The sequence below is a fragment of the Heptranchias perlo genome, chromosome 23 (genome assembly GCF_035084215.1).
Source record: "Heptranchias perlo isolate sHepPer1 chromosome 23, sHepPer1.hap1, whole genome shotgun sequence".
NCBI classification, from domain to species: domain Eukaryota; kingdom Metazoa; phylum Chordata; class Chondrichthyes; order Hexanchiformes; family Hexanchidae; genus Heptranchias; species Heptranchias perlo.
Window position 1 is genome coordinate 9,092,616 of NC_090347.1, and position 26,299 is coordinate 9,118,914.

Genomic DNA, 26,299 nt, shown 5'->3' on the forward strand with positions numbered 1-26,299 from the left:
ACTTCTCTGCTTTTCAGTTCTATCCCTCAACCAATATTCTTCATCTCATTGTCATCTCTGGCCTCAAATGACACTCCCTCATCTCTTCCATTGCTAAAATTTTCTCCAAGAAGCTTGATTTCCTCTGTCATGGCAAGCATTTCCTTTCCTCTCAATGACCCTTAACCCTCTCTAATACTCCAAATCTATCCAAGTGTAAGAATATGATTTAAAGCCAAGCACGGTCAATATCCCATCTCGCATAGCTTGCATAAAGCTCCCAAGCATCTTAGCAAGAGGGCGATGTTACTAGGAGGGGGGGGAGGTGGGGGCAAAGTCGTGTCTCAGTGATTGTGTGAAAGACAGTTTGTAAGAGACAGAGCATGCTGGAACTTCAGAACTATAAACACCCAAAGGTCAAGAGATGGCCCATTTCTAGATGCTCTAACGTCAGAAGGTAGTTTACACTAAAACAAGAGATGTGGTTGCTAAAGAAACCACATACTAAGACCTGATAACAGTGAAAGGCTATGTAAACAATAGACATCGCAGGAGCCATGTTCAAGGCTGACGTGGAACAAACTGTTTATGCAGCAGATAGTGTAAACAATCCTTGGTGGTTTCTGAGAGTCATCAAAGTGGAATGGCTTACGACCATGAGATAAGACCAGTGGTGCTTACGTACAGAACAACACAGCAAAATAGTATAAAGATAGGGCATGCTCCCTCCCAAAAGTTAACGCTCTCAAGAGCGGACGGTCGGAAGTCCATTGCCACAAGCAGTCTGTGAAGACTAAGTCTGATCAACTTGGATTTGTTGGGTAGATCAGGTTGTACTGATTGCTTGTCATTTAATGTAATCTGTAGACAGTTGTATCATAACTATAATACTGTTGAATGTAATGTTGAAGACAGCTGTAGTGCAACTCTGTTGTATGTCAGTCTATCAAACTTGTAACCACTCGAGCTAGAATCAAGCAGAGGCTATTGTTGAAGGATTAACAACCCATAGTTGCGACAGTAACGGGGAAAATCCGCTAACACCAAGACTTTGTTGTATCCGGGTGCTCTTCTTAGGAACATAGGAACATAGGAACAGGAGTAGGCCATTCAGCCCCTCGTGCCTGCTCCGCCATTAGATAAGATCGTGGCTGATCTGTGATCTAACTCCATATACCTGCCTTTGGCCCATATCCCTCAATACCTTTGGTTGCCAAAATGCTATCTATCTCAGATTTAAATTTAGCAATTGAGCTAGTATCAATTGCCGTTTGTGGAAGAGAGTTCCAAACTTCTACAACCCTTTGTGTGTAGAAATGTTTTCTAATCTCGCTCCTGAAAGGTCTGGCTCTAATTTTTAGACTGTGCCCCCTACTCCTAGAATCCCCAACCAGCGGAAATAGTTTCTCTCTATCCACCCTATCCGTTCCCCTTAATATCTTATAAACTTCGATCGGATCACCCCTTAACCTTCGAAACTCCAGGGAATACAAACCCAATTTGTGTAATCTCTCCTCATAACTTAACCCTTAAAGTCCGGGTATCATTCTAGTAAACCTACGCTGCACTCCCTCCAAGGCCAATATGTCCTTCCGAAGGTGCGGTGCCCAGAACTGCTCACAGTACTCCAGGTGCGGTCTAACCAGGGTTTTGTACTGATTGCTTGTCATTGCACATCTCTTGTACTCCTGAACAGCTTGCCTGATAGGTGACCCCTCTCTCGCCTTTAACCTCTCTCTGCAGAGCAACCTTTTTTGTCTTTCTGTTTTTTATCGATGCCAGTATAGTCGGTGCTCCCCCTGAACTTTCATCTCTTGCTTCCTCTCAGCTCCAAAAACACCACCCCACATGCTCTTCCTTTTCCACAAATCCTCATGGTGTTGAAATCAAGACTTACTGTCGTCTCTTCTTCAGAACTCAAACTGACAAACTATTTACCTGCTTCAGTCTTTCCTTCCTCCTTTAAATTTTTATAACCGAAGCTTGATGTCATCTCGTCACTCCTTCCTAATTTCAATTTTTCAGCATTCATAGTCTTTCTTTTTATCTTTAAGATTCCTTGAAATTGTTGACAGGGCGGCTAAACAGTTGAGTCAGTAATGTTGATCCCAGGATGTTGTAAGAAATATTTCTCCTTCCCCATCCCTCATTACACCGAGATTGGAATGCGATGGTTATGTTGAGTTGCCTCCACTCTCCATATGGCACATTTTACATACATAAACCTACACATAACTATTTATCCTTACTGTACCATGTATGAGAAATGATTGTCAGTCAAAGCCCAGTAAATAGGTAGTCATGATGTGGAGATGCCGGTGATGGACTGGGGTTGACAATTGTAAACAATTTTACAACACCAAGTTATAGTCCAGCAATTTTATTTTAAATTCACAAGCTTTCGGAGGCTTCCTCCTTCGTCAGGTGAACGATGTGAACCGTGAATGCTGGAAACCTGCAATAAAAACAGAAATGCTCAAGAGAAACGCCACCCTTGACCTCTCTACCCTTGCAAACCACCAGTCCAACCTCCCTTTCCTCTCCAAAGCTGCCTCTCTCCTCTCGCACACCAAGTCCCACTCACCCATCTCCCCTGTCCTGATTAGCCTATACTGGCGCCCAGTCTTACGGTTTAAAAATCCCCCCATGGCCTCACCCCTCCCTATCTCTGTCACCTCCTTTCAGTGCTACAACCCTCCAGAGAACAGCCAGCTCTTCTCCCCCGCCTCCCATAAACAGAAAGAAAGTCTGCCGATGGTATTTTCTTTCTTTCAGCGAGAGACGGTGCCCACCCCCTCCACTCCTTTTGAGAGCCATGTAAAGTCGGGCATTAAACGTGCGAGTGAATCACAGCCCCAATCAGACATTAATGGGATTAATCGGCGCGGTGGGGAATTCGCTGATGCACTAGGCGGCAGGGTGACAGTGGCTGGGATCTGAGAGTTCCCCCACTCACTGACATGCCGCTCTATTTATAAACCATGTGGCTAAAATACCGAGAGCAGGACAGGCGGCAGCTGCGGCAATGTTAGCAAGCACAGCATCCAAAATAGCCTGATTATTATTCTGCGCAAGAATTCGGTCCAGGAGAGGAGGTCCGGCTGAAAAGAGACTCTCTGTGTGTTGTGTGCTGGGTTAACCAAGTTGTGTGTTGTGTGTGGTGTGTGGTTTGGCCGCTGGTGCGGATTATGGAGAGTCCAGGAGGTCCTTATCTCAACACCTCGGCTCTGCTCTCGCCCCTGGGGCTGGTCCGCTCCCTGCAGACGGTCTTCGGATGCATCACCTTGAGCCTGGTGGCCCACGATGGCGGCTTCGGGGCCGCCTACGGCCACTTTTGCATGTTCGTCTGGTGCTTCTGCTTCGCCCTGAGCGTCCTGGTCGTCTCCTTCGAGTTCACCCGGCTGCACAGCTGCCTGAGCATCTCCTGGAGCAACTTCACCATCTCCTTCGCCATGCTGGCCGCCCTGATGTACCTGACCGCCACCCTCGTCTACCCCATCTACTTCGTGGACCTGGACTGCCAGGACTGCCAGTCCAGGGACTTCAGGATCTCGGCCACCGCCTGCTCGGCTGTGGCCGGCACCGCCTACGCGGTGGAGGTCCACCTCACCCGGGCCAGACCCGGCCACATCGGCGGCTACATGGCCACCACATCTGGGCTGCTCAAGGTGGTCCAGGCTTACGTGGCTTGCATCGTGTTCGGTGCCTTGCTCAACGACAGCCAGTACGATCGTTACATCGCGACCCAGTGGTGCGTGGGGGTCTACTCGGTCTGCTTCATCCTCACGGCCGCGGTCATCGCCCTCAACGTCTCGGGTCGGACCGGGATGCTGAGGTGTCCCTTCGACAGGTCCGTGGTCCTCTACACTTTCTTTGCCACCTTGCTGTACCTGAGCGCCGCGGTCATTTGGCCCGTCTTCTGCTTCGACAACAAGTACGGTTCGATGGAGAGGCCGAGGAGCTGCTCCAGGGGGAACTGCCCCTGGGACAGCCAGCTGATCATTGCCATCTTCACTTATGTCAACCTCATCCTCTACATTGTCGATCTGATCTACTCCCAGAGAATCCGTTTCGTGGCACAGCCTTGAAGAAATAGTGCCCCCTCCTCCTCTTTCTTTTTTTGGTGTGTGACGGTCTCTATGCAAAAAGGGTAGGCTGCAAACGCCTGAAGGAAGATACTACACCTCATCTCATTTGGAATATTGGCCCTCCCTTTAAGTTCAAGTGCAGTCGATCCTCTTTAGTTGATAACTTGACATAAGTATTCTTAACCTGTCTTATCAGGGATAGTCAGTTAATGTATGTGTGTGTGTGTGTGCTGAACATTGAGGTGGGTAACATGTTACTATAAAAGGTAACAAACTTGTAACAACTCTTGAACACTTTCAGCACCTGGGTACTTTAATTTAATTTATTATATTGTGGGGATTATCTTTATTTTTTTTTGTTTGTGTGGGGGTGGGAGGGGGGGGGGACAGGAAGAAAAAAGAGAATCTAATCTAATGTTTTCTATTGGACCCAAATGCAACATTGTGACATTAAAATGAATGATAAACCTCACAGAAGTGAAGGAAGCAAGGAGAACATAATTCTGTCTGCTGTACAAGGGTAAATTAAAATTCAAATATTGTAATATGTTTGTCCATGATGCAAGAATGGCTTGGAAATATTAGCGCAGAAATTTGAACTCTGGTGTTCTGACTGTGCGACCATCACTGCTCCACCATTTTGGGGGTTTACATACTTGCCGCAGAGTGGTTTAAGTGCCAGTTGTTGTGATCTTAGTGTACGTTATGTTAACACACTAATAGTTTAACACCGTTATTACGAAGTAGAATTGTAGCATTTTGCAGCACAGAAGTTTGGCCCATCGCACCTGTGCTGCCCCTCTGGAAGTGCTGTCCTCTTAATCCTATTCCCACATCGCCCCTGCAGTGCCTCTTTAAAGTGAAACAACAAAATGTTCTAAATTATGAAATGTGATTGGTTTATACCATTATCTTTTCTTTCGATGATTTTTTTCTATGATCTTCATTGTGACTTGCTTTTTATGCATAGAATATTGCAAAGTACTTATTGGACTAACTGTAATATCACATGCCCACTACTCCAGTGTGCTATAAACCAGGTAACATGTAGGCTTCATGCAAGCAGGAGCTTATTTCGTTGCATAACAGAAGTTTACAGTTTAAACAAACAGCCACATCACTAGCAGCAACTAATCATGTATAAAAATAGCTTGATTTTTCAGAATGCATTTACCTCGTGAAATTAAATCTCATGCTTTACAGGGCTGATATGAATGTATATCTCAGGATTTAAATCCAATGTTTAAATGATGTAGATTTTCTTTGGGAAAGATGGTGCACGCAGTGCACTTGGCTGCTGTTTTCAATAGGTTTGAATTTCAGCCAGAGTATTTGATAAAAGGATGTTCTTTGTTTTATTTCAGCTGAATCAGCAAAATTGACCAGTGCATTAGTAAGGCTGAAGCAGAAATGTATGTCTAACTGGGCCCATTAACAGCGTCTGCTGAATGTATTCTGTACTGTGTGATTGGAAAGCAAAATACATTCAGATGCTTAAAATCTATTGTGACTCTCATTTTCTGGGCAAAATACGGCTTCTGCATATAGATGCATGGATACATTTTAAATGTACAGTTGCTCAGATTCAGTGCCTTGAAATATGAACTGGGGCAAAGTGTCTTAGTACTAAGTAATATGTAGCATTACATATAGCACAATAACACTGCAAGCAACTCTCATTTCAGAGCAATAAAAAGTACAGATTGTTTAGTGCCATTTGGGGAAAAAAACATACAGCAATTAAAATTAACTTCATTTCATCCTGGAATAACAATAACATTTGTAGACATTCTGTGTACCATGTAATAAAAATAAAAGGTATTTATTGCCTCATGCTTGTATCTTATGCCTTATGATACAGCACATTGTTATCAGTTGCAGGAAAAGCTGATTATAGTGAAAGTTGATTAAATTGCACCCTATCATAACCAATGAATTGCTTCTGAAATAAAAACAGACAACCCTGGAGATACTCAGCAAGTCAGGCAACGTAACAGAGTTAATGTTTCAGGTCGATGACCTTTCGTCAGATCTGGAAGAAGTTAAAGATTTAACCGTCTTTAAGCAAATTCAGAGTCAAGCAAAGTGGGAGCGACGGGTCAGGGTCACGCTTGCAGACTGAACAGAGATGTTCAGCAAAGCGATCACCCAATTTGCGTTTGGTCTTCCCAATGTAGAGGAGACTGCATTGTGAGCAGCAGATACAATATACTAAATTGAAAGAAGTACAAGTAAATCGCTGTTTCACCTGGAAGGAGTGTTTGGGGGCCTGGACGGTTGGAAGGGAGGAGGTGAAAGGGCAGATGTTGCATCTCCTGCGCTTGCAGGGGAAGGTGACGTGGGAAGGGGAGCGGGTGTTGAGGGTGATGGAAGAGTGGACTAGGATGTCGTGTAGGGAACGGTCCCTTCGGAATGCTGAAAGGGGAGGGGAAGATGTGTTTGGTGGTGGCATCGTGCTGGAGGTGGCGGAAAATGTTACGTTGAATATGGAGGCTGGTGGGGTGGAAGGTGAGGACAGGGGGACCCTATCATGGTTCAGGGAGGGGAAGGGATGAGGGCAGGAGTGCAGGAAATGGGACGGACACGGTCGAGGGCCCTGTCAACGACAGTGAAGGGGAATCCTCAGTTGAGGGAAAGGAAGACACATCGGAAGCACTGGTGTGGAAGGTGGCATCATCAGAATAGATGTGACGGAGACGGAGAAACTAGGAGAATGGAATAGAATCATTACAAGAAGCTGGGTGGGAGGAAGTGTAATCAAGGAAGCTGTGGGAGTTGGTGGGCTTACAGTAGACATGGCTTTAGCCTGCATCTAATCATGCTATACTTGACCAAGGGCACCTAACCTGGGAGTGCAGAAGTGTCGTCCCTATTGTTATGTACGCAAACACGGCAGCCAATTTGCGCACAGTAAGGTCCCACAAACAGCAATGAGATGAATGACCAGGTTATCCGTTTTGGCAGTGTCAACCAAGGGACGAATGTTGGCTACGACACCTGGAGAACTCCCCTGCTCTTCTTCAAAAAAGTGCCATCGGATCATTCACGTCCACCTGAACAGGTAGATGGAGCCTTGCTTTACTGTGTGATCTAAAAGACTGCACCACCTCTGATAATGTAGCACTCTCTCAGTACTGCACTGAAGTGTCAGTTTTGATTTATGCTGGGGTTTAAACCCACAACCTTGTGAGTCAAAGGTAAAATAATGACCACTGCATCAAGCTGACACTGGCGTGGTACTCCCATTATAGTTAATTTGTTACTCCTTGTCGTGAAAATTGGAGTGCCTGTCTTTCATTGTTAACCCAGCAGTGTGTTAAGCATTGATCAATGGAAGCCAACACTTGCAGTGATGAAGTATTTAATTTTATGTTTCAATACTAATTGATCCTCTGATTAAAGTATTCATTCAATTTCATCCACAGCCAACAATCAATTTCAGGAGGACAAGGTTTATTTTTTTGTGATTGGTTTCTAGTGCTAGAAAATGGAACACATCATTCCAGGCAACTGATATTTGCATCAAGCACTCCCAGGTTAGGTACTCCTGGTCAAGTATAGCATGGTTAGAAGCAGGCTAAAACTCTGTCTACACTGCCTGAAAAGTATGCCTGAGCTCAAACCCCAGCAGGGACACCCCCTACTGCACCTGTGCAGTATTTTCCATTCCCACTCATTCATCATTTGCCTCCCTAATGAAATAGCCCATTAGTGTCAGATTAGGGGGCAGTTTTTCCTGCACATGGATCAAGACATGCGCAGTTTGATGGAATTGGCAAAAGAACCAGGGGGGAGACGAGGAGAAATTATTTTTACGCAGCGAGTTGTTATGATCTGAATGCACTGCCTGAAAGGGTGGTGGAAGCAGATTCAATGGTAACTTACAAAAAGGAATTGGATAAATACTTTAAAAGGAAAAAAAATTGCAGAGCTATGGGGAAAGAGCAGGGGAGTGGGACTAATTACATAGCTCTTTCAAAGGGCCAGCACAGACACAATGTGCCAAATGGCCTCCCTGAACCTCTCCACCTCCCCACCTCTCTCTCCTCCTTTACAACACTCCTGAAAACCTACCTCTTTGACCAAGCTTTTGGTCACCTGTCCTAATATCTCCTTATTTGGCTCGGTGTCAAACTTTGTTTGATAATCGCTCCTGTGAAGCGCCTTGGGACATTTTACTACATTAAAGGCACTATATAAATTAAAGTTGTTGTTGTTGTTAATTTGGGCTGGAGTCTACAATGTTGCTCCAGCTCAGTCTCCAGTTAATCTCATCTGTTGCTAGCCTCTTGCTGTACGGTTTCAGACACATCTAGGCTGACGCTTCAGTGTATTACTGAGGAAGTGCTGCATTGCTGGGACGCTGCCTTTCAGGGGAGACATTAAATTGAGGCCTCGTCTGCCTGCTCAGTTGGATATAAAAGATCCCATGGCAATATTTAAAGAAGAACTGGAACTGGGAGCTTTCTGTGTTCCTCAAACAATACCATCAAAAAACAGGTTATTTGGTCATTCACTTGCTGTTTGTGAGACGTACACAAATTGGCTGTGGTATTTGCCTGTGTAACAATCATCACTGCACTACAAAAAGCAGTTCTTTGGTTTTAAAGTGCTTTGGAATGTTCTGAGGACATGATAAGTTGCTCTCTAAGTACAAGTTATTTTTTCTTTCTCCATTAAACTCCCTGGTGTGCTCCAAGACCCAGGTTTCTCCTGCTCTCTGTGCAGGAGTTCTGACTCTGCTCCAAGGCTCAGGTCTCACCCACTGCCCCATCACTTCTCATTGCAAAAGTCCTAAGTCTCCTGTAAGATCTGGGACTCTCCGATTGCCTGATTCTCATCAACATACGATATACATTTTTTTCTTCAGGCACAAATTCTACTTAACTACTATATATAACTGAATGGGCCAGAAACCGCTCCTGAAATAACTGAGGAGCTCAACAGCACTCTCAGTTTTTAGTGGTGAATTAAAGGAGCAAGTTCCCACGTTGTCACATGCGCAGTAAAACACGGAAATCGTGAACTTGCTCCTAGTGGTTTGCCAGCGATAGGACAGCTTCAAATTAAAGGGCCATCGCACGCTGAAATCAGAGAAATCATTGACAAAGTGTAAACTTGCTTATTTGCTCAGCTGGAAAGTAATTAATTACGCCACCAAACAGGTACGCATAAAAATACCAGGTCTAAACTAAGTTTTAACAGCGGCGTAAATCTTAATGTCTGCCAAACAACTAAAAATTAACTTTTAAAAATGTGGACTCTCATTATTCCTTATTTTAATAGTTTTTGGTCATTAAAAACATTTTTAAAAAAATTAATAATTTTTTTTTACTTTTCCCTTCTGTCTCTTTAGTTTAATTGAATTATTTATTTGCCTTTATATTAAAAAAATTAAAATTTTTATTTACAATGACACCCAGAATACTAACTTTAAATGAATGAAGTCTGTTTGCTTGCTTGAGCAAATGCAGCCTGAATCTGTGGCTTCTCTTCCTGACGGATTTTGTGAGTGTGTTTTCTCCTTACACACTTTTCCTGCCGCGCGGCAACTCACGCTGCTCAGAGGCTGGGCTGACAGTGCACATTTTGTTTAAAGTTCAAATTCAAGCAATTCAGTGCCACATAGCCCGCAGTAAGTATTTTCATGAATTAAACTCGCAGGAGTGTTTCCTCGGTGCTCTGTGCAATTTCTGGCCCATTGTATAAATATATCCTGCACATTATATCTTATCTATTTTTGGTCATCTGGTAAAGTCTACATTTTGAAGCAATGTAATGTTGATGTACAGATTCTTTTGAATCTGGAGAGATTTTTAAAGAAAAGCCACTGGCCTCAGAGATGCTAAAATCCAGTCAACTGTCTCCATCATGACCTTTTTTCCTCAAACATTGGAATAGTCAATGCCAGTGCGTTGTTATCTTTGCTCTGAACACTCTGTAAACTAAGAAATATGTAGACAAAAGCACTCGTTTTGCCTACAGAATCATTCAATTCGTAGAGCTGCTGCGGATGATTTTCTAACTCTCAACTGTTAAATTAATACATTTATTTTTGATCCTACCATGGCTTGGCTGGTTAAGTTGGTTATTCACTAAGTCATACTCTCCTCAAAGGTCCCGGGTTTAACCCCTGATCTACGCTGAGATAGCTGTTCTGACAAAGGATGATGGTCGGGGGGGTGTTACAATTAACATCAGCACCCCGGTATAGGGAGTGGAAAATCAGCCGCAGTAACAGCTGACCTGTGGCATTGCTCAAAGTGGCCTGGTTTCTTGAGCAGATTCCTGCTCCTGATCGCCATCCAGTGAGCCATGATGGAAGGGCACATTTGTGGACGTGGGGTGAGGACAGAATTGGGCTTTACACTGGGGTCAAGTTCGGGATGTTTCCCAATGCTCGTTGAACTGTAACTCCTCAGTAAGGAGACTTACATTGTCACTTATACACTTATATTGTCTTAGCATTTTAATGCAGTTTATTTAAGAATCAGGCCAAATAACTTCACAGTCCACAAATTCATCTGCTATTTGATCCCTGTAAAGTTATTTGATCCTTGTTGATTTAGTTTAAAGCATCTTGAAGTGTGAAATGCACCATCAGTTCCACTTTTTGAAAATCATTTACTAAATTATAGTTAACGAGCTTGCTCATGAGTAGTCTGGGGTATTTAACATGGTTGTGAAGTTGAGCTGCTAACCTGGCCTGTCCCTTAAGGTCACTGGTCAAGTAAATGTCTAAATAGCAAAACCAGGTAATTGTAGCTACTTGTAAACTCCTGAGAGCAATCAGATGAGAAATGCAATTGCTTGTACATTTCAGGCTCCAGATCAGAAAAATGCATCATTTCTTTCTTCCTCTTATTTCAAGGGATTGTTTTGATTCTGTAACAAAATTTGATGTTTGGCATGTAATGGGTGCACACCTCTTGTAAAACTTTTATATATATATATCATAGAATCATAGAATAGAATCTTACAGCACAGAAGGAGGTCATTCGGCCCATCGTGCCTATGCTGGCTTGTTGAAAGCACGATCCAATTAGTCCCACTCCTCTGATCTTTCCCCACAGCCCAGCAAATTTCTCCTTTTCAAGTATTTATCCAATTCCCTTCTGAAGGTTACTATTGAATCTGCTTCCACCGCCTTTTCAAGCAATACATTCCAGATCATAAAAACTTGCTGCGTAAAATAATTTCTCCTAATCTCCCCCCTGGATTTTTTGCCAATTATCTTAAATCTGTATCCTCTGGTTACCGACCCCCCTGCCAGGGATATACTATTCCTAGCAGATATACTAGCAGATTTCCGGTGAGAATGAAGAAAAATAACTGAGTCAGAGCTGCTCAGAAATAGGTTTGTGAGAAATCTCCTTCCAATCAGTGCAGCATTTTTGATTAATAATTAATATGTTCCTTATCCAGTGCACATAGATAAATTTCGACGCAGCTTTGCTGTCCATCCATTTAAAGTGTGAATTTTATAAACGTGAAACATATAAAATTTAAGAAACGTTTAAACTAGTTTTCATCTTTCCTCCTTTGCGCACGGCAAGCTCCCACAAACAGCAATGTGATAATGACCAGATAACCTGTTTTAGCGATGGTATAAATATTGGCAGGACACCGGGGAAAACTCCCCCTGCTCTTCTTCATAATAGTGCCGTGAGATCTTTTACATCCACCTGAGAGGGCAGACGGGGTTTAACGTCTCATCCGAAAGACGGCTCCTCTGTAGCAGCATTCACCTGAGGAAGGAGGAAGCCTCCGAAAGCTTGTGAATTTCAAATAAAATTGCTGGACTATAACTTGGTGTTGTAAAATTGTTTACAATTCTTTTTATTAGAGTGGCAAGGCTACTTCGAAGGACCTGTGCTTGTACACCATTCCCCCTTTGGTACATCCATCCAACCTTCCCATCCTCACCAACATGCATATTGGTTGTGAAATGATGCAATGTTGAGTGTCTGTTGCGAGGCTCATCTAACTTTATTGCAGGAGCGTCTTTACCTATTGGGTGCAAGGGCGAGCACAGGGGCGGATCCTCGCTGCAGCCCGAGCTATTATTAGTCGGTGTCGCTGTCACTCCGGGAGAAGTAATAAGGTTGGTTGGATGTGACTAGTCTGTTAGCCACGTTGACGAGCGGAGTGTCCGGGCAGGAGCATATTCAGCTCTTGGCAATTTGGACGTAAACTTGCCTTTTAACTCATTATCTGATAGCGGCAATTCTTTCAGACCCCGCCCTCCCCGCAGGGGTGAGTGATTTCCGCATTGGTTTTTTTTTTGTGTGTTCCAGGTGCGGGATTGGAAACGTCTTCCGGATTATTTTCCTAAGAGTATAAAAGAATGAGTGTTGGATTCATTGGAGCGGGCCAGCTGGCCTTAGCCTTAGCGAGAGGATTCACGGCTGCAGGTGAGTGGGTTGTCGCCTGGATTTTCTAGGCAACTCGCAAACTTTGTTGGGAGTCTGAGATACAGTTAGTTGTGTGTCTGCTCATCTAAGGAGGAGCTCAGCATTCGTCTTGCACCTTTAACCAAGAACGTGTCCCAAAACGAGGAGAAAATGGATGAAAGCATTAAATCCTGTCTTAACATTTCCTTGACTACACTCCAAAAGTAATTCATTGGCTGTAGAGCGCGTTCGGACGTCCTTGGTTTGTAAAAGGCCCTATATAAACGCAAGTCTTTATTTCTTTAACATAAATCAGGCACGGGGCGGGTCAGCTTTCATACATCTGCTAATGATGCCCAAATTTACCTCCATCTCCTCTCTTGACCACCTACATTGTGTCTGACATCAAATCTTGAGATGAGTCACAACTTCCTCCAGTTCAAGATGGGGAAAATTAAACCATTGTTATCGTTCCCTGGCCACCACCTCCATCCCCTCCCTGGCCACTGTCTCAGGCTGAACCAGATCATCTGTAATTTCAACGCCCTGTACAAGCCTGAGCTGAGCTTCAAACCTGACATCCTAAGACTGCTTACTTCCACCTCTGCGACATTCTGTCTCTGCCAATGCTCACCGCCCTCTGATGCTGAGCCTTTGTCACTTTCAGATTTAGTTACTCCCCATGTGCTAATTGCTGGCTTCCCAACTTCCATCTTCCACAAACTCGAGCTTGTCCAAAGCTCTGCTGCATATAACTTGTCCTCACTGACCCACACTGGCTTCTCATTCCCCAATGTATCACATTTAAAATCCTTGTCCTTGCCTATAAATACCTCCTTGCCTCACCCTATTTCTGTGGTTAGAATGTGGAACTTGCTATAACATGGAGTGGTTGAGGCGAATAGCATAGATATATTTAAGGGGCAACTGGATAAATACACGAGGGAGAAAAGAGTGGAAGGATGTGCTGATGGGGTTAGATGCAGAGGAGTCTCGTGTGGAGCATAAACGTTGGTATGGACCAGTTGGGATGAATGGCCTGTTTCTGTGCTGTTAAGTCTATGTAATCTCATCTAGCTGTATATCCCCTTTGAGCTCTCCATTCCTCTGACTCTGCCTTTCTGTATGAATGGCCTGCATTTCCCCTTCTCTTCTCCCCCCCCCCCCCCCCCCATACCACCATTGAGAAGAGAGTGGGTCTGCTGTCTCAGTCTTACTGTTCAGAATTCCCTACTAAACTTCTCCATGTTTTTTTTTAAAAGTCTCAGAAGACCCATCTCCTTGACCAACTTTCATTCATCCCTCCTAATTTCTCCCTTCAGGCTTGGCATTCTTTCTCCTTGCATAACTGTGTAAAGTGCTTTGGGCAGTTTTCTTGCACCAAAGGCACTATATTAATGTACGCTGTTGTGAAGAAAGAAACAGTGAGCCACGGTGGGATAGTTTGGAGCAGTAACTGGAAGCTGGGTTGAGAAGGAGGGTTTTGACAAGGTTTTAAAGACCAGTGGCACCGACACAGATTCATTGGTTGTACATCTCATTTGTTGTTTGAGAGACATGGGGCATGATTTTATCTGTGGGGAACCCGGACGCAAATTGAGTGCGTTGAAATCTGTGATGGCAACTCAATTTTGAAGGTGAGTATTTGAGTTTCCGGGTTCCCCACGTGCCAGATTGACAGGCTGGGGGGGGAGGGGTTGTAATGCGAGAGAAGATTGTAGATAGAGGGCGAGGTGAGGCGATGGAGGGGTTTAAAGACTAGGACAACAATTTAAATTTGGATCGAGAGATGCTGAAGTGGAATTTAGTGTGGGACAAGATACAGACGAGGGGAAACCAATCTGCACTGGCTGTACCAACAAATTAAAAAAAAACAACTTGAAATCAGAAGATGAAACACAAAACACTGGAACCTTGCAGCATCTGTAGAGAAAAAGACAGTTTGCACCTGAAAAAATTATCTATCAGCAGACAGTGAATGCTGTGCTCTCTCTTGAACTTTGAACGCAGGCTGAATCAACAGCCCAACAGATGCTCCTTTTGAGAACATGAGCAACAACGATCAATAGCATGAGATCACCTTTTGTAGGGTGGGGAAAATACAACACATGGACTTTGGAAGAATCCCAAACCATGGTCTCTGTAAAACAACCTTGTCATTATATTTTTAAAAAAATGGTATAATCTGACTTGCTTTGAGCAACACCATGGAGAGATCTGTTAGTATGCCAATTGAGACCAATGACCACGCTGGTAATGTGTCTCAGCATTGTAAAAGTAGTCTTTTAGTTGGTAATCACTCATTCTATTGAGAGAAAATAAAACTGAACTATTTATTGCTGTATTGACTTTGAGATGTCATTGGAGTTTGGTTTGCCAATCCCTTGGCAGTGTGAGTGAACATTGTGGTCAAGGATGAACCTTAATCTAAAATGTGAGCTTCCAACTGATACCTGTTTTCTGTATTAACACATGTTGAAGAGCATAGAGCACACCGTAACATTGTGGTACTAGACTAGCAACCCAGAGGTTCTGAGTTTGAATTCCACAAGTTGGGTAATTGTATTCAATAAATCTGATACTTTGTGGGCTGATGGCCATCGAAGCTGCTCGGTTGTGGTAAAAGTCCAACTGATTCTTCCTTGAAGGAAGAGAAGTTGCAACTCCTTAACCCAGACTGGTCTACGCCTGACTGGAGTCCCACACTGTCTCTGACAGTCTACCACACTGGAGACTATTGAAGAAGGTTAAAGGGAATAGGATTAGGGGGGAGGGCAGCTCATGTTTCTGTGTAATCGAGAATCCCATTTACCTGAACTTCTTTTTCTGAAACTTATTTTCTTGTCCTCAGGTGTGTTAGCCGCTCATAAGATTACAGCAAGTTCACCAGACCACGATTTACCCACTGTCGGAGGCCTGAGGGTAGGAATCGACATGTTCTCTGTTTGCTTTACCAATCCAGTGAAGCACTGTTCCTTTTAATAGTGAGATTATTATATAAATAACGGGTGTGGGATCCACCTAAGGATAGATTTCAGAGCACCAACATGCAAACACCTGTGCATGGTCGAGCTTACACATGTACAATTATTTGATCGTTGCGATTACAAGATTGGTTGGCTATGGGCTGCATACCAGCAACATGGAAACTATATTGCTGGCTTGTGTGGATACACACTTGGCCTTCCTGGGGTCACACGTCAGGGCTGTTTCTAGCTGTATTGAGAGGTAAATTTAATGTTGATTTGAGGCTGTATTGAAGGGTTGATGCTTAAAAGCTTCGGTGATTTTAGCTGGACCTAAACACTGACTCCTCTGTTCTGACCTGCTTCAACTTTCCATCCCAATCCTGATCTCCGTTTGTTCTGCCTTCGCCTCAAAGGATCATTTTTGCTCGGGGGCAGCTTGCTAGAAATCCATTTTAAAAAAAAAACTCAACCCAACTAAAAGAAAGTGGGTGCACTGATTGCCCACTACAGAAAACAGATGGGCTATCGTGCGCACTCAAACACATGCCTTCCTGTTGTCCAAGTGTCAATCTTTGTGACTACCAGCCGATAGGGTGGCAGAGAATATCACTTTGGCAAACTTACACCTTGTCGCTGTTCATTTAATTGTCTGGGGTTTTTGGTCCCCAGAGCCTTTTTATTTAATGAACTCAGTGCAGTTCAAAAAAAAATCCTGAGTGTTGCAATTTCACTTTTGCTCAGAAAACTAACCTAATTTGCTGCTGCTTGCACCAAGTGGGAGAGAGTTGCAGATTCTGTGCTACATCCAACTTGCAGTAAGAGTGTTTTCAAGTTTGATGAGCAGGAATGAAAGGGAGGCACAGAGACGTCAACTATGTCTTCCCACGCTCTCCTTCCAGTCAATTCTCCAGAATAAGCATAATAGCGTGACTAAACGTGAGGTCTGCATATCAGCAGCAGACTGACTATGGTCTGGTTTTGTCCCGAAGCCTCTTTGCAGTCTATTTATCATTTCATAGTATGGTACAGCACAGAAGGAGGCCATTCGGCCCATCATGCCTGTGTCAGCTCTTTCAAAGAACTATCCAATTCGCCCCAATCCCCTGCTCCTTCTCCGTAGCCCTGTTAAATTTTTTCCATTAAAGTATTTATCCAATTCCCTTTTGAAAGTTGTTATTGAATCTGCTTCCACCACTCTTTTTAGGCAGTGCATTCCAGATCATTACAACTCACTGTGTAAAAATGTTTCTCCTCATGTTGCTTTTGGTTCTTTTGCCAATCGCTTTAAATCTGTGTCCTCTGGTTACCGACCCTTCCTTCTGCCACTGGAAACAGTTTCTCCTTATACTTTTTCCTTATTCACGCCATCAAAACAGTTCATGATTTTGAACAGCTCTGTGGTAATGCTTTTAGAATTGGGAGGAATTAGTGCTTCTCTTTCCCCCACCTTGACCATGATTCCAGCTTCCATACTGTTTTATGGGTATCTGTTATGTTCCAGTACCTTTTCCTAAGTTTACATTTTTCATGTACAAGTTTAGGTACTGAGTGGCAGTTGGCTATTTTTCATAGGGTATGGAATTGCAGTGGTGAATTATTATTTTCCTCACTCCACTTGTACATCTAGTGTGGGAGGGATAAGTGGATAAAGCGAGAGGGGCCTACATCTCCCTTCCCCTCTGCTCCTCAGCCTGAGATGGGGGTGAGGCTTAATGTAGTGACCTCAGCTCACATAACTCCAGACAGTATCTTCCTGATCTGTATGGCTCAGATCGTCACTGCCCTGTGCATTTGCCAACTGGAATACAAAGGGATGGAAGTTAGTTACAACTGCACAGAGCACCACCTGGTGTACTGCATTCAGTTCTGGGCATCGCACCTCAGGAAGGACGTATTGGCCTCGGGGGAGGTGCAGCACAGATTCACCAGAATGATACAAGGGCTAAAAGGATTAAATTTATGAGGACAAGTTGTATAAACTAGGTTTGTATTCCATTGAGTATAGAAGATTAAGGGATGAACTAAATGAGGTGTTTAAGATGATTAAAGGTGTTGATGGGGTAGATAGAGAAACTATTTCCTCTGGTGGGAGAGTCCAGAACAAGTGGACATAACCTTAAAATTAGAGCTAGGTCATTTAGGGGTGTTGTCAGAAAGCACTTCACACAAAGTGGTAGTGGAAATCTGGAAAACTTCCCCCGCCCCCCCCCCCCCCCAAAAAAAGCTGAGGCTGGGGGTCAATTGAGAATTTCAAAACTGAGATTGATAGATTTTTGTTAGGCAAGGGTATTAAGGGTTACAGAACCAAGACTGATAGATGGAGTTAAGATACAGATCAGCCTTGATCGAACTGAATGGTGGAACAGGCTCTAGGGGCTGAATGGCCTACTCCTGTTCCTATGACTTTTTCTGTCAAAGCCGTTGCTGAACCATGTGGGAATGACTGGGATCAAAGGCTCCAGTCTAATAGATCAATGGTTCTGATCACACCACATGGTAAATGCCATAAAGGTAGTTAGAAAGAATATCCATAAGTTAATAGCAATTGTATTTTAACTTTAGGGAAGTGATTTAGAATAAATGTGGGTGCAGGGCATGGCACTGAGAGTCTGCTATACTGTGCAAAATGCTCCTTCACTCCAATGTTTGCATTTCTTTTTTTAAAAAAATGATTTCATTTTGTAGAAACTTGGTGTCAATTTTACCTTGAGCAACAAGGAGACCGTTAAAAAGAGCGATGTCCTGTTTCTCGCCGTCAAACCACACATTATCCCTTTCGTGCTGGATGAGATTGGTCCCGACATCGAAGATCGCCACTTAGTTGTGTCTTGTGCTGCTGGAGTCACCATTAGCTCCATTGAGAAGGTGAGGCTCGTTTTTAAATGTGAATTTATCATTTAATTTTCAAGCACCAATAGTTACCGAAATGGCAGTGGGATTGTGAATTAGGATGGTCTATGATTGTGATTATGGTATCTCTAGAGCTAATGTCTTAATTTGTGTACATTTAAAAGAGAGAATGTTAATTTGTATGAAGCATTTGAAAAAGAAAAATCTAAAAGAGCAGGGGAATAGGGCTAAGTGAATAGGTCTTTCAGAGATGTAGCACAGGCTCGACGGGCTGAATAGCCTCCTTCTGTGTTGCAGAATTCTGTGAAAGCCTATTGTCTCCCAAATAGCCCAGAGCGCTTCACGCAGCTAATTACTTTGTTTAGGGGAATGCAGCAGCCATTTTGGACACCAGGTCCCACCGAGAGCAATGAGATGAGCAACCAAGTTTCCCCTCGTATTTGGTGGTTGAGGGAAGAAATTTGCCAAGGACAACTTGTAGCTATGTTTTAATTATCATTTTGGCTTAATGATAACTCTAACTGTCTGATCGGTGTATATCAGCAGATTGCAATCTCCAGCAGATATTGCTGACCTCTCAATTTCTGCTCAGTGCACACCCGGCATTTCAAATAGAGGCACAACCCCCTCTGTCCCAATGCACAGCAGCATTAGTGCTGTGAAGGGAATATTAATGCTTCAAACAGCCGACCAGCACTCTGCCCCGAGTGTAGGTTTTGGGTTCAGAGCAACAAATAGAGGGGGGGGGGGGGATAAAAAGTAAACTGCCTAATTCTTTTTGTGGCCCCCAACAACTGCGTGTTGTGGAGGAGAGGTTGGTTTAGATGTTTACTCTGTTATTTAAAATGCCAGCGAGAGCTAAGCAGCAGTGAGTCACCCTCACGATATCTTAACAGTTAACCAGTTAAGGACAAATAGCCTATTAATTTCACTGGTTCGTATCCAAAAGCATGGAGGTTAGCAATGTTGCAAGTAAGGTAACTTGTCTTTCAATAACTGAGTGGATCTGCCATGTGTATGATGAGCTGCACTGATCATTCCAAATGACTGCAGTAGCATTGTGAATTAGTGAGTTGCTGCTAGTCTGGTTATCATTCATCCTTCAGTTAGTCTCAGTTTGAGCCGTTTTGTGTTGAAGAGTTCCACCTATTTTTTTTTTTCAAGTAAATGGTTGACAGACCGTAGGCTTGATGGCTTACAATTCAGCCACAGTGACCTACCTACCTACCTGGCTGGCCGCTTTCACGTAGCTCCTTTGGCTTTACAGAAACTGTCTGCTATGCGCGAGTTTCCGAAAGTGATCCGTTTAATGACCAACACCCCCGTGATTGTACGCGAGGGAGCCACCGTGTACGCCACGGGAACGCATGCGGAGGTGGAAGACGGGGACTTGCTGGAGCAGCTGATGGCCAGTGTTGGGTACTGCGTGGAGGTGGAGGAGGACATGATCGATGCAGTCACTGGGCTCAGTGGCAGCGGCCCTGCCTACGTACGTACCAAGCCTGCCAACTTGTGCGACAAACATACCAATCAGCACATACAAGTGTTCGCGTTTGGTGAGAAATTAAGGGGGGGGGAACCCAACCATTTCCTGTAAGGTTATCAGAAGTATGTTCTTTTCTGGGGGGGGAGGAGGAATTTGAAATTGTGTTGCAAGAAAGTTATGCTGATATGGTTAGATGGGAGGAGGCCCACATGGAGCATAAACATCAACATGGTCCGTTTGGGCCGAATGGCCTGTTTCAGAGCTGTACATTCCATGTACTTTCCAAACCACATTTGAATGTAATCTATGGTTGGAGACCTCTGAATGTCAGCTATTCCTTGTGAAAGCTCTTTTTGTTTTTTCTTCCTCCTTTTGTAAAATGTTCTGAGACTCCACAAAAGTCTGTGAGCACAAGAAATGTGAAATGCCCACACACTGACAGCTGTTCAGAAAATTAATTATCCTCACACATCACAAGTCTCTTTTCCAAACTAGTATCTGCATTTATTAACTTGTGATTGGGCAGTTTGACTGTCACGGCCTCCCATCTCTGAGCAGTTCTCCTGTTTTATACAGCGCCTTTGACGTAGTCAAACGTTCCAAGGCACTTCACAGGAACATTATCAAACAACATTTGACAACAAACTACATGAGATATTAGGACTGACGACCAAAAGCTTGGTCAAAGCGGTAGGTTTTAAGGCTCTCCAGGACGGCCTTCCACTCTCGGTAAACTTAAGCTCATCCAAAACTCTGCTGCCCAAATCCTAACTCGCACCAAGTCCGTTCACCCTCCACCCCTGTGCTTGCTGAGCTACATTGACTCCTGGTCAGGCAACACCTTGATTTTAAAATTCTCATCCTTGTTTTCAAATCCCTTCATGGCCTTGCCCCTCCCTGTCTCTCTAACCTCGTGCAGCCCTACAACCCTCAGATCTCTGCACTCCTCCAATTCTGGCCTCTTGTGCTTCCCCGATTTTCATTGCTCCACTATTGGCGACTGTGCCTTCAGCGGCCTGGGCCCTAAGCTCTGGAATTCCCTCCCTAAACCTCTATGCCTCTACTCCTCTCTCCTCCTTTTAAGATCCTTCTTAAAACCTACCTCTTTGACCAAGCATTTGGTCACCTGTCCTAATATCTCCTTATGTGGCTCGGTGTCAAATTTTGTTAATGCTCCTGTGAAGCGCCTTGGGATGTTTTGCTACTTTAAAGGCGCTATATAAATGCAAGTTGTTGATATTGGAGCTGTGATTGACTGGACCATGAGGCAGTATGCTATTTAGAAGCAGCAGTGGGAAAGAATCTGTAAAACAATGTGACGTGTACATGTTCCATTGTTTAGCTTTTTGACTGAGCAAAAAAGTTTAACCTTCATTCTTTGTTTCCAGGCGTTCACAGCTATAGATGCTCTGGCAGACGGTGGAGTGAAGATGGGTCTCACTCGCAGGTTGGCTGTTCGACTTGGTGCTCAAGCATTGCTGGTCAGTAAACTACATCGTGTCTCTTATCTGAACCCTAGCCTAAAATAATCAGTGAAGCTCTTAGTTTTATCAATGCTGTGTAGCTGTCCCATTTAAACCAGTCCATTAGTTCAGTGAATCTAACTTTTTTTTCGCCAATAAATAAATGACTAAGAAAGACCTGCATTTATATAACACCTTTCATGACCTCAGGACGTCCCAAAGTGCATTACAGCCAATTAAGTACTTTTGAAGTGTAGTCAGTGTTGTAATGTAGGAAATTATTTGGAATGAAATGCTGATGCTGATGCTTATGCATCTAGATGATTCTTCACTTCTAAAGAGTTACTGATTCTTCAGTCCAAACCCTGGGGATGGGTTTTGCAACTTCGATTTTTCAAATTACAAATGTGCTGTACATTTTTTTTTACCACCACCGGATTCTTCCAAGAATGAATGTGAAGTGATGTATATAATTTTATTTCTTCTTGGCAGGGAGCAGCGAAGATGTTGCTGGAGTCTGAGCAGCACCCCGGGCAGCTGAAGGACAACGTGTGTTCACCGGGTGGTGCCACAATCCATGCCTTGCACCTAATGGAGAGTGGAGGGTTCCGCAGTCTCCTCATCGATGCTGTTGAGGCTTCCTGTACAAGAACGAGGTCTGTGTGTCTGTTGTAATAAACTGGATAGCCCGGTGGTGAACGATAGAATACTCGAGCCTGGTCTTCAGTTGCTTCCGAGCCTTTATTCACAGATCCACATTACACCCGCCCACACCCTAGATCAGCTCTCTTATAAATGGATACAAGAGAGTTCCCAATTGATACACACCATCTAAATACAGTTAACACTAATTGATATAAATCACATGGATATAGTTAACATCTGTGTGCCTGTCTGACTTTCTCTTCCCTCCCCAGCTGTAAATCAGCATTTGACCCTTTTTTATGAGAGAATTTAACAGCCAGTAACACTACAGTAACATTTAACTATTGTTTGAATTTTGCTTTCAATTTGTGAGCACTCAATAGTTGCTCTAGTTCTGAGATTTAATTGGACTCCTGGGAGTGTCAACTCCTACTGTATTTGAGGAAGCTGCTAACTGCTGCAGTTGTGTAATTTGTTAAGTGGTACATATTTTTTATGTAACTTTTTTTTTCTTTTTAACTCTCAGCATGGTGGGTGGCCTCTTGCTCTTTTTTTTTCCAGGGCTAGTTTCTGAAATGTTGTTTAGCCTTGGTTCCCAGCACCCTTGCTCCTCTTTTTACCCCCCACCCCGGCGCACAATGCAACTCCACCAAAAACAATGAGCCGCCAAGGTTAATAAACATCTGGCTTTGGTTGTGGAAACCAAGCATAGATCGCAGATCATGAGGTGAGTCACAGTTTGGTCACTTGGTTTGATGTAGGATATATTCTTGAGATGAATATACAGTTAAAGAAATTGCAGGGCAGTCATTTAACTGCTTGTTTTGGGAATCTATTCCATGTGTCTCATGTTCTTGCACTTGTATGTGATTTTTATGTCTGTTTAGGGAGCTGCAGTTTCTTGCTGACAAGGAGACTGTTTCCCCAGCTGCCATTAAAAAGACCACACTGAACAAGGTGAAACAGACTGCCTCCAAAGCTGGCATCAGCCTCTTCAACAATAAGTACCCTGGAAGCAAGGGGCACTGAAAACTGAACTGTTACTGGAACTGACTGTTGGGGTTGGATGGGCGGGAGAGAGAGAAACATAAGCAGTGTTACCAAACTACGGATTGATATGTATTAAATGAAGAATAGTGACTGTGCCTTTGTAACCACAAATTCTGGTCCTGAATCTGGAGTTTATTAGGATGATAATGTGGAGGTAAGAAAGTATATTTGATGTGCCCCATTGATAATGTATATATCCTGACTGACCCCTAATGCATAAAACTAGTTAACACCTTTTGTAAATTTTCCTGATGTAATGGTCTGAAAAACAACCGTTCACCCTCTCTGCTTTCTGTCTCATAGCCAATTTCTTATCCACGCTGCCACTGGCTCTTTAATCCTATGGACTCCAATTCTGTTAACAAGTCTATTATGTGGCACTTTATCAAACGCCTTTTAAAAGTCCCTATACACCACGCCAACTGCACTACCCTCATCTCCCCTCTTTGTTATTTCATCAAAGAACGAAATCAAGTTTGTCAGGACACCACTTGCCTTCTGTGTTGGCTGTCATTTATTTAACCCATGTTTTCCCAAGTGAAAATTAATTTTTGTCCTGGGATTAATTTTTTACTCTGGGACCATACATCAACATCACTGCCCTGGAAATGTCTGCAAAAATGACAGTGGTGTTTATGTGCAGTTGAATAATGATACAGTACTAGTATTTCATGTAGCTTATCCTTACTTTGAGACCAAACATTATCTCAGCTCAATTTTATAGTTTTCCCATGCATCATTGGCTGGGAGGGTCTAAGCTTTTATCCTCAAAGGCCCCCTAGAGGTCTGCAGTGGAGGCTTGTGAGCCACATATAAAGTTTGAATTAATGTTCCCATTAATTTCCAATTATCTTAAGCTGTGGATGCACACAGATCTAGGTATTGTTATTTAGGGTGAAGTAATGATCACGCTTTCCAGATCAATAAAATTTAAACCGGATCAACCAGCGAATCAGAAATATAAATTGAGTTGCTTGGGTTTCCTGGGCCAGATTTCCAGGGTTTGAATGCTTCACTCTTGCCATTAGCTCATGTATTTTCTGGAAGCCCTTCAATGTAAAAACCCCAGTGTTGGGAGAGGGAACTCTCAATAGTTAATGGAGGTACTGCTGCCGAGGTGAGCCATCAATGTTAGGGTTTGAAAAAGAGATGGTGTAAAGGGGATCTGGCTGCAGGTGAGGGAGCACAAATCATTTTATGATCACTTCACACAGGAGACAAAGAGCCTGCGTTCCACATTGCTGTAGATTTATGGCCAGTGAGTTGGGTAAATACCACCTACAAGGATTTTATTGAGTTGAAGAACGCAGTGGTGGTAAAGACTGCACTTCATAGTATCATAGTATGTTACAGCACAGAAGGAGGCCATTTGGCCCATCGTGCCTCTGCTGGCTCTTTGAAAGAGCTATCCAATTGCACTTGGTCAGTAAAAGTACAGTGGACAATTGACATGAAAATTAAAAAAAAATGTCCTCTCCCAAAGTGGGTGCAGGAATAATGTTCTGATTTTTCTTGACTAAGGAGTTTGGGTTGGAGAGGGGGAAGAGGGCAATGCCTGGCCTGTTTTTGGAGAAGAGAACTTTATTCTTTAATTCTTAACAAATGGGCTCCCTGGAGAGATGAGAGAAAATGATTACAAATAAAATCCATTTGTTTTAATCATGCAAGATAAAGTGCATCTTTTCCTAAGTTAATTTTCTGCTAGGTTTTAGCTCAGCTGCTTTTAAGCAGTTGTTGGGTTGAAAACATAGTCTCAATAACTCTTTAGAAAATTGAACTAGTTGCAGGAATCAGAGCTGTTGAATTTTCCCACCAGATTATTCACAAAAGGTTGAGTTGACTTGGTTTGAGAAACATGTTCAATGTGAGGTAAGAAATCTGAATTTTTTTTGATCTAAAACAATTGGACAATCTTGTGTATCCATGGCAATAGGACTGTTGTTTGTTCAGATCTTTGGTGCACACTTGAGCTATAGCCTATAAACTTCAGATGGACAAGGATAGTGTTTTACAAAAATTCCAAAATCTGTGATGCTGTGGCTATATTTATATGCACATTTTACATGCAGAGTTACATGTCTATTTTACAGCCCAGAGCAAAAGACTGGGATACTACGGTCTGTTGAATTCTGTGAACTGCTGGAAGTGATCTATATTTGTGTACTTGTAATGTTTGACTTAAAGTAATTAGGTCAGTACACTTGCGTCTTACTAGTCAATACAAGATACTGTAGACCTTCTCCAGGTCAACGCTCGAACTTTTAAGACCGAGGATTCATGTAGGAAAAGGACATTCTTTTATATCAACAGTTTCTTTGTGAAATTCACTACATTTTAGAACGAAAGGTATGACAAAGTGCCTCTTGTTTTTGTTACTAGTTTATTGCTGCTTTAAAAAAAAAATGAACGAAGCCTTGCTTTTAAGTGTTATCAATGCTTACCTAGCATTGTGCAATTGCTGTATAGGGATAAAGGGAGGAGTTCCAGATTTATTTATCAGGGCCAAACTTTGTGACATTGGCCATGAATCTTGGTGTAACTGTGCCAGCTATTGGCTTGATATCAGAGTCCACCTTAGCCAATCTGTGGTTTTGTATTTTAACTGTGCTTCTGATTGAGGGTAAATTTTCTGATTATCTGAACTTGTTAAATTGGACCTTTTCACAGCAAGACAAAATAGCACGATTTCAATCCACCAAAAGATGAATAATCCTGTGAGAGGCTGACCTTGCAACGTGCAGGGTTGTAACATTTCCGGTAGTTTACAATACAGACGCCAAAAATCTTTTTGGAGGAATTCTATTCTTTTAAATGGAACAAATGTAAGTGGAAGAGAAGTCTGTATTCATGCCACTTTCTGCGGTCAAGTGTCTAACTTTGCGCATCGCTAGACAATCACCTTTTGACTTAAATTTGCTTTCTTAATCCCCCCACCCCCAAAATATCTTGTGCATTCCCAAAAGTGTTGTAAAGTACATCTGCTCAAGAGACAGTACCAGCTTAATCTGGATCTCTGGCTGTCGAATTGTTTGTAGGCAATTGATGAACAGTGAGCCAATATGCTGCACAATGCCTGCGAGGTGCGTTTTGGGAATTGGGATGAATTTTCCCTCACTGTGACATGTACATGTGTCCACACATACCGCACACCCTGTGAAAGTCAATATAAAGCCGTGCTTTGTAGCTTGATATAGTAGTAAACTGCCAAGTCATGGAACTTGTATACATGTGAACTGAACATCTATTTAATAAAGAAAATACAAGACTTTCAAAGATCCAGAAGTAAATTCTGTATGTTCCACAAAAAAAGCATAGCACCAAAGTTACCACATGTTAAACCTGAGTTTTGCGTCTCCATTAGCCCGTAGTGGGGCTG

At 43.2% G+C, this 26,299-nt stretch overlaps 2 protein-coding genes across 2 annotated transcripts; both read left to right on the plus strand.

The window, feature by feature from the left end:
- The first annotated feature begins 731 nt into the window (after positions 1-731).
- Positions 732-26,198, plus strand: pycr1a (pyrroline-5-carboxylate reductase 1a). The gene is made up of 9 exons (XM_068003965.1): positions 732-809; positions 7,032-7,128; positions 12,365-12,481; positions 15,312-15,382; positions 18,115-18,294; positions 19,547-19,768; positions 21,154-21,246; positions 21,721-21,884; positions 22,761-26,198. Exons 3-9 carry the CDS (start codon positions 12,415-12,417, stop codon positions 22,900-22,902), a joined length of 939 nt encoding a protein of 312 aa, XP_067860066.1. The 5' UTR covers positions 732-809; positions 7,032-7,128; positions 12,365-12,414; the 3' UTR covers positions 22,903-26,198.
- LOC137341070 (myeloid-associated differentiation marker-like protein 2) lies at positions 2,383-5,571 on the plus strand. Its single transcript, XM_068003964.1, has one exon. It carries the CDS (start codon positions 3,168-3,170, stop codon positions 4,065-4,067), a length of 900 nt encoding a protein of 299 aa, XP_067860065.1. The 5' UTR covers positions 2,383-3,167; the 3' UTR covers positions 4,068-5,571.
- Positions 26,199-26,299: the final 101 nt, after the last annotated feature.